Genomic DNA, 15,712 nt, shown 5'->3' with positions numbered 1-15,712 from the left:
TAATTTCATCACCTATCTATTTATCATGGAGAAATATGTATATAGTATATAGTTTCATCACATACCTTCAAGCAGTCTCTTAAGTTCTTCGACAGCAGGTTTGACAATTTCAGGAGTCTCTCTCAACTCCTTCCTGGCTATATCCCGCACCGACTCTCGAGGCTCATCCAGCTCGAACTGCAGCAGAAAGTCTCCGAGCTGCACACCTGGAATCTTGTCCAGGTCTGTGAGCATGTGCTGCGATACTGGAACAAGAGAAATCACGAGTTAATATTTAATTATTATTAATTCAATACTTTCAAAACAATTTCAGATACCGCAATAAAAGTTCAAAATAGAAAATTTCCATAGTTATGGTAAACTCCGTTTGCTTTGGGAAACGGCACAGAGGTTTATCGTTTAGCCTAATCCCAGCGTTTTAGGAAACTGAAAAGACTTTATCCATCTTATTGTATTGTAGGTACAACATATTAATATTAATTTAACATCAGTTGTCATTGTTCTTATTATAAAATTTTAACACTTTGGACTTTTAAAATAAAACAGGTTTACACCTTTTTGTTTCACACATCACGACATGTCGCTGTTAATTGTTTAATAAAATAATCTCATATTAACTTTTCTTTGTTTAAGACTTTTTTTGGGGAATTTGATGGCGATGGAATTTGATACCTAGATGAACTCATATAAACACTGTAGCATTACACAATATTAGATGACTGAAAATATGTAATGGATGACATTATTGCAATTTCCATGTACGTAACAGTTACAGGTGGATCTCTGCATTGTAGTAGAACACTCAATTATCTATGTATGCATGCAGATTCATACATATTACGAGTGTATGCTACAATGAACATCAATTGCATATACGCAAAGGCACACGTGCTAAAAGATATACTACATACTTAACAAATGAGTACCTAATGCAGTTTGCACTGATATGTACAACTTGGTTTATTAAAAACTGCTATAATGTACAAACTCTTAGTTTGAGTGATTTGTCTACAAAAGATGGAAGATTACATATATGTAAATTAACCTTATCGACATGTGATTAGTCATAATGCCACTAAGTACGTAATATGTAATTAATGTAATCTTTAGATCTGCAATCTCGAATTATAAAATGCAAAAAACAATGACCTGGGAATACCTATTTGTTTCTAAATCTTCCATGCAAGCAATAATTGCTAATGGTCTAAAAATAGTCACGATTTATACACAAAACATTTATACACAATACATCAGATTTAGTAACTGAGTAAAGGATTTTATTCATTCTAAGTTTTTACTTTAATTTATGCTGAGTACTAATAAACATTTATTAATACCAAATTAATCTATACTAATATTATAAAGCTGAAGAGTTTGGTTGTTTGTTTCAACGCGCTAATCTCCGCAACTACTAGTCCGATTTGAATAATAATTTTTGTGTTGGGTAGTGTATTTATCGGGGAAGGCTATAGGCTATAAAACATCACGCTATGACCAATAGGAGCTAAGCAGAGCGGGTGAAACCGCGCGGAAGTAGCTAGTACAAAATAACACTTGCCTCGGTTTCAATTACATGGGTCATATATCCACTACACTACTACTACTACTACTACTATATAAATAAGTGATACTTTGGTTTTTACAGATTAAACATATATAAATATATAATACTTAATTTTGAAGAGTTGTCTAAATGAACATAATACATGTAACACAATGTATTGATGTTCAATATGTGGGTGCGTATAGGTGTTGGTAAGGTAACAGAATTTCTGTCCATAACTTCGTGTGTACTTCGTATTTGTAAAAGGGTTTCGAGTATTCTCGAGTAGATCTTGATTCTACGAGAATTTTATGATTTATTATTAACTGATACTGTAGACGTTTATTTCGAAGAATGAAGCGTAAATTAGCTAAAAATTGAGAATTAATTTAAACATAATCCTATAATTAGTTCGCGATACCGTTGCGTGTTTCTTATTGTATAGGTACGTTATTATTAGGTGATTATGATGTGCTATTCGATCCGGTGCAGTGTTTCTATAGATGTTCATCACAATACATACTTATAACATCTGATTAGGTCACTATATGATATTTTTTAAATGTGATTAAAATATGTTTGCTTACAGTATGTTACTAAACAGAGGTTTGTTTACCGTCGGTTTATCATAGTTGTGCTATTAAAGCCAATGTAATAAAGGACGGGAGTGTTGGCAAACACCGGGAACAATTACGGATTCTGTGTTGCAACTTTGAAATAAAAAACATTGTTTGACCGACCCGGGGCTTGGACCCGCGACCTTGCAACCAATAGACAATGATCTACTTAGTGCTAATCCATTGATGACAATTAAGAGTTAACACAGTTCATTGACTTTAATGGTTGCAAAATTGCATTACCCACAAGAAGGAAAATATGGCTTATGTATAGGTGTAAATCCACTTAAGCTGTGATTAAGATCTGAGATTTAAGACTTGTATTGCAACTACACCTTCTATTTATTTCGCCAAATAAATGATATATCTAAGTATTTAAAAATTTGTACTTTAAAGAAAAGAAATCGATGCGAAATGTTTAAAGAAAAGTTAGGTTAAGTATTTAGTTAGAAAACAATAATAAATAATTGTATACCTCTGTCCATATTTAGAAGAATGATTTCAATGATGATTTAATTCAAATTCGCCCCTGAAATTAATTTGCACTCTGAAATTACACCCAATTTTTGATTACACCGAATTAATGAAATATCAAGTTACCGGTCGATTTATTTATTGTGCGTGACAGATATTTTTTTTATGAATGAAAGTGCACTGTGTTGTGTCTTAGGATTGTAAGAGTATAGGGTAGATGCATTTAAGTTTACATTAAACCATTGAACTCTAGTAGGTTTGTATTCGAAACATGGTAGGCAATTTTATTACATCTACGAAGTCAACAATCCCATAACCGATTTTTATCTAAGCTAAGCTAATTAATAATCCTAATTATATTAAATATTACTCACTTTTCCCCATTGTTCAGTATTAGTTATCCTTAACAATATGTTTCACTGACAACTGATTAGGGCACAGTACGACGTTACAGTGAGCGCCTAAACACAAGACTGGCTTTCGGTTAGCCAACATTTACTTATAATACACGTCGGGTTTGACTTCGCTAGTTAGTGTACCTGCGGTGGTTTATCACTGAACACGTTAGTAATCATTAGGTTTGTTGTGATATCTAGTAATGGGGGTATTCCTCCTCATGAATGACATGTGACGTCACGGAAAATTGACCAATGGTCATCTGAGTGTGACGCGTGACGCGTGCCAATGTTGATGTTTGGAAATGAACTACATATTAGGGTAGTTATAAGGTATTTGGATTTGAAATATCAGCGAGTGAATAATCTTCGAAATTCCTTTACCTGTTAATTTAATTTGTTTTTCTGGGTTTTGGAAAGTAACTTATAGAAACCATGGGCTATTTTCAAAGTAATAGAAAAAAGTGCTAATTTGAATTTGTAAAATAGTCAAAGTTTACCTAGTTTAAGTTTCACTGTTGAAAGTCTGCACATAAAACATGTACTGAGTTTAATTTATTTATTGGTATGTTTATGTTCACAAATAATTTATTTCGTTTTCTATAATAGCAGACAAAATAAACTAAACATGAAATCAAAGATATTTTTTATTTCGTTGGTCGTGTGGTTGCAAGTGCGACTGGCGATTTGCTGAGCACTGGGTCCTAAGTTTGATTCCCAAGTTAGAGACTGGAATGGAAATAAAATTAGCTAGCGCCTCATTACATGAAAAAAAATAACTGCTGAAAAGTGAGTGTTACTTCTAATATATACGTAGATATAGGTATAGGTACTATGCACTCTATCTTAACCCTTCAGGCAATAAAAGGCTTAGTGCAATTTTTGTAATTATACAAAAAAAGTATAATATAGTTATGAATTCTACAGTTAAGTTATTAATAAAATATTATTCTTTTTTAAGAGCTTAAGAGAATTTAAGAGTAAATAATATTAAAGTATAAAATAATGTTGAACGCGTTGTATAGCGCCATCTATCGTCGAATAGCTAAAGTACGCAGCACCAAGAGGTTGCTTGCTTGCGTACGTTATAGTTCATCCATTCAACAACAGATGGCGTTTTAAGGTTGAAATCTGCAATTTTTATCGGAATTTTGCGTATTAAGTACTGATTACATATTTTTTTGTTTTCACATAAAATCCATATGTATAAACATTTTTTATGAAAGTTTTAGCTTAAATACGTACTACCTGCTAGGAGAATAAAGCTGAAATTGTTTAGTATTACATTATTCAGGTATTTAGGGCATATTATGAAGCTAAATGCTTCGTATGGGGGGGTATAATAGGGAAGAAACGTAAATAATAAGGACGACCAAGACATTACAATTAGGTTAAACATTTTATCCAAGTCAGCCTACTTTCAAAATGTTGATCCCATCCCATTACTAGATTTTTATGAAATGTTTGTCCTTAGGCTGCGTTATACAAAAAAGTAATTTATAATGTAGTTACTTACGTGTTAAAATTAGGTATATTTAGTAACGTAACATTGTCATCATTATTTTAACAAAAATCTTTTGCCTATTTGCCTAATTAGGTATCTTGTACATAATATATATTTCTACATAATTAGGTTCGTGTTTACGGTTGACTGTTAGGGAATGCCATTAGGCATTAAGTACACCACTGTCTATTATAATTATATTTATAAATGCTAGTGTAAAATAAATATACTAAACAATTTGTAACATATCCAAAGTAAATAAGAAAGTATCGTAAGTGACCCGGTTTTGGCTACTTTAAGAATTTTGTCGACTTTGAGGCTTTCTTAACTTATAGTTTTTATTATCACAAACATATTTCTTGTAAAAAGTAATTTAACATGTATTAACCTTGCCTAAGAAAACCCTTTTTTTAAAGAACGTCCAATAGAAAAATAACTGTATAAAAAAGAAAAAAAAAGGGAGTTTGTGCCATTTTTGGCCAGATACGTGCCATTTCTGGCCACGGTCGTGTGCCAGTTCTGGCCATCAAAAAATACAATAAAAGTAATCAAAATTTATTAATTAAATTTGACATTTTAGAAACAATGGTTTTCATTTAGTTTGGAAAATATGAAATATTATTACTTTACTTGAATTTAACTTACAAATAAAGAGATCAACATTTATATGACGTTGGTAAAAGCTGCAAAGTAAACTGACCTCCCCTTTGTGTGAAGGCAATTTATTGCATCTCTGAAAATATAAAATGTATTTGTTGATATGTAAAGCCAAGGAAAAATAATAAATAAATTACGATAAATGACTAGAAGTGGGGCGTCTATGTACAAAAGTTTTGGCCAGCCATGTGGCCAAAGATGGAGAAATTCATAATTTTGTCTCCATTTGTGGCCACCTTCTAATACCCTCACTTCAGAAACATATGGCGACAAAATAACTTTAGTTCCACTTAGACAATATATTCTTCATGTAGTATTAACATAAACATCCAAACAATAAGCAAAGATTTAAAAAATAAAAACTAAATCCTCACTCGCTCGCCTTACCCTTTTTGTTAAGATCTTAACAATTTCACCCTCAACTAAAGAGAATGACTTATTGCATCGAAGTGAAGTTCGACACATTAAAGCTGCCAACGGTATCAGTATCTACAATATTCAATATTTTAAATACTCTACATCACATAGTAATTTATTTGTCCATGCCTTAGTAATAAATATTTGAAGGCCCAAATGGCCACAAAGGGGTCGATGGCCACAACCGGGTCACTTGCCCTATATACGTCACAACTATTTACTTGTATGCACGTGGGACAACACGATCACTATGTACTATCCTACTATGTAACATATATTGGCAACTCTGTGCTAAGGGCTAGGCCAAGTCTATTCCTTTTACAGCACTACACACGTCAGTGCCACGCGTATTGAGGTAGTCTAATAGATGTGTAGCTCTATTGACTACCGTCAATGAACTATGATCTCCACTTTATAAATATGATTGATTAGCTTACTTTGTTTGTAACGTATTTAATATTTATATTTCTATTTAAATGACGAGTAAACATATTGAGATCTTTTAGGTACGGGTGAAGGTAAAGGGCATTTTTATACTCTTTATTAGTTATGTTAAATATGACACTAGTAACAACTGATGACAATACAATACAACTTTCTAACAAACAATACTGATATTATAGTTATAAAAGAGACGATATGCTCTATCTAAGCTCATAAAAATCTTGACTGCACTGTTGGTGCGGTGGCTGGGCAAGCGACTGCCGTGCAACCTGTTGCGGGTTCGATTCCTGCACGGAGGTTTTTGAGGATCATACAAAGACAACTTTTTATGTAGTCCGCAAATTGTTGTTTCGTGTCTGGGTATCATATGTATGTGAATTTGTATATTTGTAAACGCACCTACAGCACAGGAGAAAATCCTAGTAGAGGGCAACGTTTAAAAAAATCCAGACATCATAGTTATAATAAATATGATACGTGAGTTTACGTGTACCTCCTAATTAGAAACAGTGGATGATGCTGATCCAAATATCGAATCTAAAATTCAAGTAACCTATGATTGTATAGGTGTACCTAATTTAAATTGAAACTGATTGAAATGATTGTTGCTGCATGAGTCAATCTGCTTTATAATTTATACAAATTCTATTGTGTTTACATGTCTGTCTTGACAGCTATTGATTTTGACGATCATGAAAATCTTGATGCACGGAAAACTATACAGACATGTTTTATCATAGAGATGATTCAGTCTATGTTCTACGTGATCTCAATCCCGTAGGTCTAAAGTTTGTGATAGTTAATTAATTAGGTACAAATGGTTAAGTAAAATCTTTTTTGTTATTTTGTTATGGTACTTGCTAGTCCCGTATAATTTTAATAGAATTTTTAGCTTTCTTGTAGTAGGTACATAATACGTAGACATGTAACAGTTACACCATACACAGATGTTATATCCTTTAAAATAAATATATTTTTGCTCAATTTTGTGCGTGGAACTGAAGATCCAATATTGGTTTACTTAAAAGAATACGTTTGCTACTACTAGAATTATAAACTTAATAATGATTCAGATCTTAAAAATGTGTGTCATTGAGTCTAGTCTGTCTGTGAAAGTGAAACCTTGGCTTTGATTATTTATATTCAAATTTTGTTCTAATTAACATATTTATAGTGTTATCTGCCGGATTACATTTGTAGTTTTGTAATACCTACACAACATGTTGTTAGAAACTGTTTAACATTTTGAATTACTGTATAGAACTCGTCAGTGAATATCTTGAATAAGTATTGGAAATAAAATGTTTTTTATTTCGTTAATGACATATTGTCACACTGTGTAATTTTTTTAAAATGAGATAGATAGAGATATATTGTTTGACTTTGAATTAAGAGTCGGTTTACATTAAAACGCGGTGAAGTATTGTTATAAAATTAAGCCATTAGATTTACATACATACGCATTGCTTTAAACGATAACGTCGTCATTGCGTGCTTTCTATGAGATTCCTCGAGATGATAGACGTGAGATACTTAGCTGACGTCACGGATGAAAGGATAGTCGCAGACTGTCGCTAACACATGTTTGGTCTCCCGCCAAAACAACAGGTTAATGCACGATTGCACGTGGTCGCCATACGTAAACATAGACTCAATCAAATTAATGGGTCATTGTCTAGACTAAAAATAATATTTATTACATATTCATCCATTGCAGGAGCTATTAATAAAGGACGCGCAAAGGACGAGAGGATGAAATGTTCGCGTGACGTCAGCTTGGAGTCTTGGAGAGTGACAGTGAATCGCAAATCAGTTTATTAAAAGATATGACGTAATTAATAGTACTGGAGCTGCAGAATTAGATGATACGTGATGATTTATCTTAATGCATTCCGTATGCATCATGCCGTTTATCCCAGTGTGATTGTTAGTGGATAGGTACGATTAGACACCGCTTGTCAGTTTGCCATTTTTCGTAGGCGTAAGAGATATTTGAACTTCACCGGTAGGTAATAGGGAGTGAGTTGAGCTAATATATTGTCATTCATAGTAGGTAGAGTAAAGACCACTTCATCCATGATCTCATTTGCACCAGCCATGCAGTCACAAGAAAACTCTGTGCCAAGATAGCGGATGTATGATTGTGAAACATTTTAACACAACAAATGTGATTGAAAGTAAACGCAAAAAGTTCTAATTGGCGTTACTTTTATCAGCAAATGATTCATATGATGACAACGAACAAAACAGGATGCTTTATCTATGTTTATGTAAACTATAACATTGACTGTAATACTCATTCTTACTGCCGCACTCAGAGACTCATTTAATGATTACTAATTTGTTCTGAAAACAATAGCTAAGGACTGGGTTAAGTAATCATTAGGTATATGACTCTGAGTACGGCAGTTAGTTAGTAGTAAAATGTGTCGCTCCCTTGCACTTTGACCGACTGATGATATGTAATTAGTCACTGGTTAGAATTCTACCATTGTGCCGCGAACTAACGCAACAGATGGCTCAATGAATAATTGACTTCAGATACCTTCCATTGCGAATATATTACTACATTGTGACGTCATATGTTTGTTTAATGTCCTTTATGGTTGACGGTACTTGAGGACATAAAGCTTAGCATAAACTTCATTGTAATTGTACGGTATTTAATCTAAGAAGCCTTTATGCAATGTAGAATTATAGAGACAAATGCATGAGTGGATGGAAGCACACCCCCTTTCTTCTATCAGTCTTGAGGTTCCGTACTTCAAAGTAAAAGGTGAATAGTATATGGCTTGTCGCCAAAAGAGTCTGTTCACGGTCACTCACGGGTTTTGGGAGGAAGGAACTTGAGATACAAAGGCCTCTTTAGATGTCCACATAAATGGCTGACGAAAGTGGGTGTAGTGACCTTATAAGGCGCTTTATATTTTCTCAAAACGTATATGTAGATTGTTACCCAATCTTTTCTTTTTACGTCGTCGTTTTTTTTGGTTTTTACCTAAAATCGTCATTGAAATTGCCCTTGGTCACTATTTCGTGCCCTGATAGAGACAGACCTTGTCCTCAAAATAATATGAAAGAACATAAAAAATAGATCTTTATGGAACGTTATAGATATTCTGTATCAAAGTATTTTAATGTTCAATTATGGGATAGGTATAAAGTGGAAAATCCCGTGAAGTTCAAGTTAGAAACTAAAAATTGTAAGTTTTATTTCTGCAATGAAATATTCGATACGGTTTACGAAAATTTCCGTCGATTGTAAGAACGCAGGGTAATTCCGTATATAATCTGTCTTGGGATATTTCCATTGTGGCGGTTTTTACTGAGCATTTCAACTGACTTAAAGGTTGAGGAAAAATATGTTCAGTAAAAAATAATTGCGACACAAACAATTTATGAAGCTACACGATCTGATTAACTATTATGTATGTTAAGATCATAAGATATTCAAGGTATATTAAATACACACGCTGTAAGTTAAATTGTGTGAATAAAAGAAAATCACACATCAAATGAACAGCCAATAAATGTGCCACTACTGACCAAAGGTTCCTTCTTACACGGAGAAGGTTTGAGGCGATTTCAAACATAGGTATAATTAGGAATTACAAGCCCTGGTTTCCTCACGATGTTTTCCGTCACCGTTTGTCGGTGGTGTCTAAATAATTTTAGGAACTTTGAAAGAGGGTTGGTACGTTTCTCATTCATGAGAATGCATGAGAAGCGGGCAACTTCAACCTCCGGGACACCACGGACAATATTAAATCATTATGTATTTAAACTAAAACGGTTTCATAATCAATTTACTTACAATTAGCTAGGCTGACCTAGGTTTTGAACAGTGATTCTGTATATGGTTATGCAACTCCAATTTTAATTTTGTTAATTCGCAGTTGTTTAATGCAACCTTTACTTTCGGATTGCATCGCTTCTGAACAAGGTCTCGGTCGCTTACTATAGATAAACATCTCGTGTTAAGGGGTAGGCACATAGGTGCATATTTATAGACTCACTTTATGCAGATTACGAAGTATATGTATCCCATGTTCACGAGCGGAGGCTACCAAACTACCAAAGAGAGTATGCCAATACACAATTTCAGATCGTATAAGTGATAATTGTTTTTAATGTTCAAAGTACTTTCCTTATTCAAGAAATGCACCCAAAGCGCTTTGTTCTGCGATCGCTCTTGTTACCACTTGGCAAACAAGGCAGTATTTTGTGTATATACTTATATTTAAATCTGTCCTTTAGCTTTCGATTGTATTGCATGCCTACTTTTGTTAAACCGTTTACATAACAATTTTGTTGTCCTCGTATTTCTGTTACGTCATTTGTAACCTAAATATCGTATTGTAAGATGGTTAAAAAAATCTTTCTGTAAAACTGAATCTTAAATTATGTTAATTAATGGTAAATGGTAATAATATGGCCCACAATTATATGATATTACAATTAAATTGATATAAAAATGTTTTGTCTTGTGTTACGAAATATTATTTCAATAAATAAAAATATAAACATCACCCATAAAGTAATAAAATAATAATAAAGTGCGCATAAGATTTATAATATGTCTAGTAGCTATTGTAAAGTTAGTTTTTTCTATTAATGACTTCGTAAGATTTATTATATTGCAATAATATAAATTAATTGAGGATCAGAAAATACAATAAAGACGACATAAGAATAAACAAATAAATGTCATTGGTGGTCTCAAGGGAGATTTACAAGGAAAGGACATTTATTTGCAAGTGATGCGATGGTACGAATATACGATTGCATTATGGGATTTAGAGGTCTAGATTAAGCTTTCAAGGTCATCTAGAATCTTGTCTACATCTCAGAGCATAATTATACATATTATAATTCACTGAAAACCGGAGTTTATGAACCTTCTCCACGATAATTAACACGTCTAAAAATAATAAACAAGCAACTGACTTTTTACTGCAATTAGAGTCTTGTATATTTATATTGTATAGCTTGTATTTACTTTTATGTAAATTGTCGTCGTCTGGCAAAACTTTTCATAATTTTTACATTAAAACAATAATCTCATACTTGATAATAACTAGTTATGTCTCCTGAGTATTCCAAAGTCCTTCTTTATTTCTTAACTAATTAACTGCAATATATCAGCTGAATGTCAATTAGAATTTGATTTACGTAGAGCGACTGCTATCTTCATCCTTAATCTATGAATGCGTATTTCAACATCTCTGCACGCACCTATAATATGTAATTTTTGAAGCCTGTAGAAATTTTTAGCGTTCTGCGATATGACACTGTTCTGTATAGCTTGTTCTTTTCTATCAATTTTAAGTGTGGGAGATCCATGCTTCAGAACGAATGGGCCTGGAATTCTAGTTTAATTTCAACCTAGTCAGAATATCACAACATAAAATTTTACTTGCATTAATTATCCGCCTCAACCGAGTATACCACGACCTCACAGAAAACGACGGGAAACAACGCTTGCGTTGTGTTTTATTGTGTGAGTGAAGTTACCGGAGGCCCAATTAACCACTTCCCGATATTTCTCTTCTTCAAAATTATATATATATGTAAATGAAGTATAACATTTCCGATTCTATAGTTGTCAATCCGACACAAATCGTGATGAATGAACACCAAGTTCCAAGTAACTTCAAATTTAATAAAAAAAAAACAATCAGAGATGCACCCCTCACGCAATAAAATGATCCTGTATCATAAATTAACGAGTACAGGTAATTAATTTCTTTCATTCATGACGTGGACACAAGGTTGCTGTTTGCAAAGTATTCTCATTTCCTATATTTTTTTTATCTCGTCACTTGACCGTGACTTATAAAGGGAACGTGACTTTACTTGGTTTTGCGACTGATCTCAACAGTCGATGTTATCTCAGTTTCTTAGTACATTGTTATGATACGAGAATTTGAGATAAGCTTGACCAGATAAAGCGTGTACTTACTCATCTTACGAGCAGTTGTCACGAAACTGATTGAGTTATCAATTAGTTCGCGTTTTGTTATTGTTATAGATATTTTTGATATTTAATAAGATGGCAATAGGGTGACTAATTTTAATGTCCGTCTTGTAGATTGTTTTAAAACATTAGACACGTATTTTTTATTTTCTTACGGAAACTATTTTTTCGAAGGACATTAAAAACACGTGTCTATTGATTTGAAATATCGCGTGATGTCACTTCTAGATACATATTATACGAAGAAGTAACGTATTTGCTCCTACTCCTAAATTTTGATTCGTTTTAACCAAGTATTTGTATATATATATATCTTATATGACAAAATACAAAATATGCGTTTAATATTTTTTCATTATTTAACTGACGGATTAAATAGATTTTTAATTTTCATACCCCGTCATCATCCCTATTGTGGTAACTATAAAACAGTATGCTATCTCTGTAATGCTATAACTAAGCAAGTGAGTTCACTTGGAAGTCAGTAATGAATGAAACGATAACACCAATATTAGGTTTAGCTTTTTCGAAACAATTAGAGTTTTGTTTTCTTGGTGTATAATAATACTCCTAAGAACAATACATTTCCATTCTGGAATCTAGGATTCATATTAATTAACTGCTTTATTTCCATATACAACGTATACTTGATATTCTCGTTTGGCTAAATAAGGGTAGAAACATTTATAAATAAACAAAAATAATAAGTTTTTTTAACAAAAGGAAACCGCCAGCCGTATGTGCCCTCACTAAGTCTTTATATTTAGAATGGGTCCCGACTGCTTAAATTTTACGATGACTTTCTTGTTTTAGGGTTTTTCCATTTTAATATTATAAAGAAACGCAGTCGGTTTTTATGCAGTTTTTGACATAAATTACTTTTTTTATTTTTGTTGAGTCTCTATTTTATGTTGTTTTTAATCTAGACTAATAAATATTTGAGTGTCTGTTTATAATGTTGAAATCTGCTTTATGGCAATCTGTTTTCTAACAATAAGGCACTTTATAATAAAGCATAATATATTTTATCTGTCTGTTTGTTTGTTCTGACTAACTTTTCTTCACTGTAATAATCTAGATTCAATGACCGTTCGTAGTGTTTAGTCGACTAGTAAATATTTTCTGTAAATACTAGTATTAGGTACTATTAAGATGTTGGACTACGTGTAAAAATCCTTGGTGTACCCAATAATTATTCGGTAGCTTAATTACAAGTTCTTATCAAGCGCGTTAGAGGTATATACTTATGGTTATTATCCTCTATTTATTTACAATGTAAATGAAAATTGGCTCCCTGCCATAAGGCCGTACCGTAGCCAAGCGATACATGTCAGGAATTTGCTTTACACATGAATAGCTTTAAGTGTATGTGTAGGTATGGGTATATATGTATTTCCTTGGGGATTAGGAAAATAACGAAGACGTCCTCAGGTATTTGTAATTAATTCCTTACTAAGTCTCTAATACTGACTCAAATTAGATAAGATACTATTTCTTATTCTGTGACTAGATTGAATTAGACTTTGTATGGGGGCTTTTCTTCGATATACTTGGTGATATATTTTCATCATCAAATCATAGCTGAAATTAACTAAATGTGACCTACCTACCTGTGATTAATCTTACTAATATTATAAATGCGAATGTTTGTGAGTTTGAGTGTATGTTTGTTACTCAATTACGTCAAAATGGCTGAAGGGATCGGGATGAAATTTTGAATAGGGGTAGATTATGGTCTGGAATAACATATAGGACACTTTTTATCCTACGGGACCGTGGGTAAAGCCGCTGGCAGAAGCTAGTAATTAATAAAGAATTTGAAGAATGATATATTAGTAAGAATATAACATTGAATTAATTTGAAAGGTGTAATTTGATAATATCTGAAACGTTCCTTTCAAAGGATTATTCAATTAAAACATGCTCAATGCTTATTGCATCGTCATGGTCAGCATACCTCGATTATATTTCATCATAATATACTAAATGAGATCTTTTTCTATCTTTACTGAGCGTTGTTGCATATTTCCTGTGGACCAATTTTGTTATCAAACTAGGTTAGTTTTTAAAGAGCATAAAAATAACAATCTAAGCATAATTACGTGGCGGGTAATAAATTATAATAATTATTATGTTTATATTTATTCATTAACTGCGATTTATGTGTCTTAATATTTAGTGAAATAAATATTTTAAAGATTTTACGTATGTCAAGTATGATTGATCTTATGGTGCGTTCTCATTATAATATCTACAATTCTCACCGCCGTACCCAGAGTCACTTAATGGTTACTAAACCCAGTCCTTAGCAACTGTTTTTAATACAAAATCGTTGCTGAAGAATAGTTTAAGTAATCATTAAATGAGAAATGCGGCAGTTAGACATAAAAAGTCTTTGTTCATTAAGTAAACACTACTTATTAAATAGATCATGATTAATTGTTATTAAAATCTCGGAATCCCGGTAGTAGTTAGCTCTAGTTCATCCATCAATAATTAAATCGACAAAGGTCAGAAAGATTAAGGTTTAATAAGAATACTTGCAGTTTTCCTTATTTTTCAGTTATTACACACTTATTCATTCGTCGTTTGTATTTAAAAGATAAATTATCACTAAAATAAACAATATGCAATATAAAATCATTCTACATTATTTAAGTATAATATTATTTTTTTTTAGTCTCGTCGGAAGTCCTGTTGATACGTTACAAGGCGATATGGAATTACAAAGTCCGGTCAATTCTTTCAAAGTTGATTCTGTGCTTTGTTGTTCGTTCTCCAATAAAGTTTTACGCAAAATACTTAACGAATTTAGATAATATAATAGATGTTGTTATTTATAATCACATACCCTGATTTTCTCTCATGCAACTTAAGTTTATACTTATGTATACCTACACATTATAAGACTTTATCGACATAGATAATAATTTATTGGTTCAAATAATTTAGTTATTTAGTGTCAACTACACAGTCAGTTTAGTTAAGATTCACACTAAATTCTACTCTGTCCAACCGATACAAAATTACCTGTGGAACATTAGATACTATCGAAAAATCACCATTTTTATTTGGTAAACGAATTATGTACACCTAAAACAAATAGTTTGAACAGAGCTATGTAACCTCAGTTCATTCTGATACCATCCATTATGTATCGACCGATCTATTTTCGTTAAACACTCGTGTGCTTTTTACGTTTGACTTATTTTTATTGACGTTGTTTATAGACATCCATTTGTAAGCTTTATCGCTTCTTTTGCATCACATAGTAGCTTTGTCTACGTTTTAGGTCTCCCCTTTTTCCATTTTGTTTTGTTTTTTATACGGTTAATTCGATTTTCGTGATTTTTTGTAACATTACACTTCTTTCTTATTTTCCAATGGATTTACCCTTTAGATTTTTTTTATCGGATTTCGCTAATAGTTTTATCATAATACGGAGAAAATTATTTGGAGATAATTGCAGATAATTACAGAGTATTGGGTAAAAATGAATGAAATCCGTGAAGAATAAAGTTCACTCATAGATAGTAAGTAGAAATCATATTATTATTTATATGATTTAGTCATATTAGTCCCTGATCATTGACCGGTTCGTCATGAGCACGTGATCATAACACAGCTAATCATAAACAGCGATTACAAAATGAGGTCGACTGTGGTCGGACTGGTCAGCCAGAA

At 32.4% G+C, this 15,712-nt stretch overlaps 1 protein-coding gene across 3 annotated transcripts in view; it reads right to left on the bottom strand.

The window, feature by feature from the left end:
- Nucleotides 1–15,712, bottom strand: part of LOC118273542 (alpha-tocopherol transfer protein-like) — a 42,409-nt gene that overhangs the window by 13,548 nt on the left and 13,149 nt on the right. The window contains exons 1-2 of one of the 3 annotated variants that reach the window (XM_050695474.1): nt 3,009–3,189; nt 66–245 (exon numbers count right to left, since the gene is read on the bottom strand). In XM_050695474.1, coding sequence (XP_050551431.1) covers nt 66–245; nt 3,009–3,018 — 190 coding nt within the window. In that variant the 5' untranslated portion in view covers nt 3,019–3,189. Of the gene's footprint in view, nt 1–65; nt 246–2,635; nt 2,792–3,008; nt 3,190–15,712 lie in introns of those variants that run through there. The other 2 variants (XM_050695479.1, XM_050695472.1) reach the window with 2 other exon arrangements.

This window comes from Spodoptera frugiperda, chromosome 1 (assembly GCF_023101765.2).
Source record: "Spodoptera frugiperda isolate SF20-4 chromosome 1, AGI-APGP_CSIRO_Sfru_2.0, whole genome shotgun sequence".
NCBI classification, from domain to species: Eukaryota; Metazoa; Arthropoda; class Insecta; order Lepidoptera; family Noctuidae; genus Spodoptera; species Spodoptera frugiperda.
Note: the sequence above shows the minus strand (reverse complement) of the source record. Positions and strands in the feature narration are given on the sequence as shown.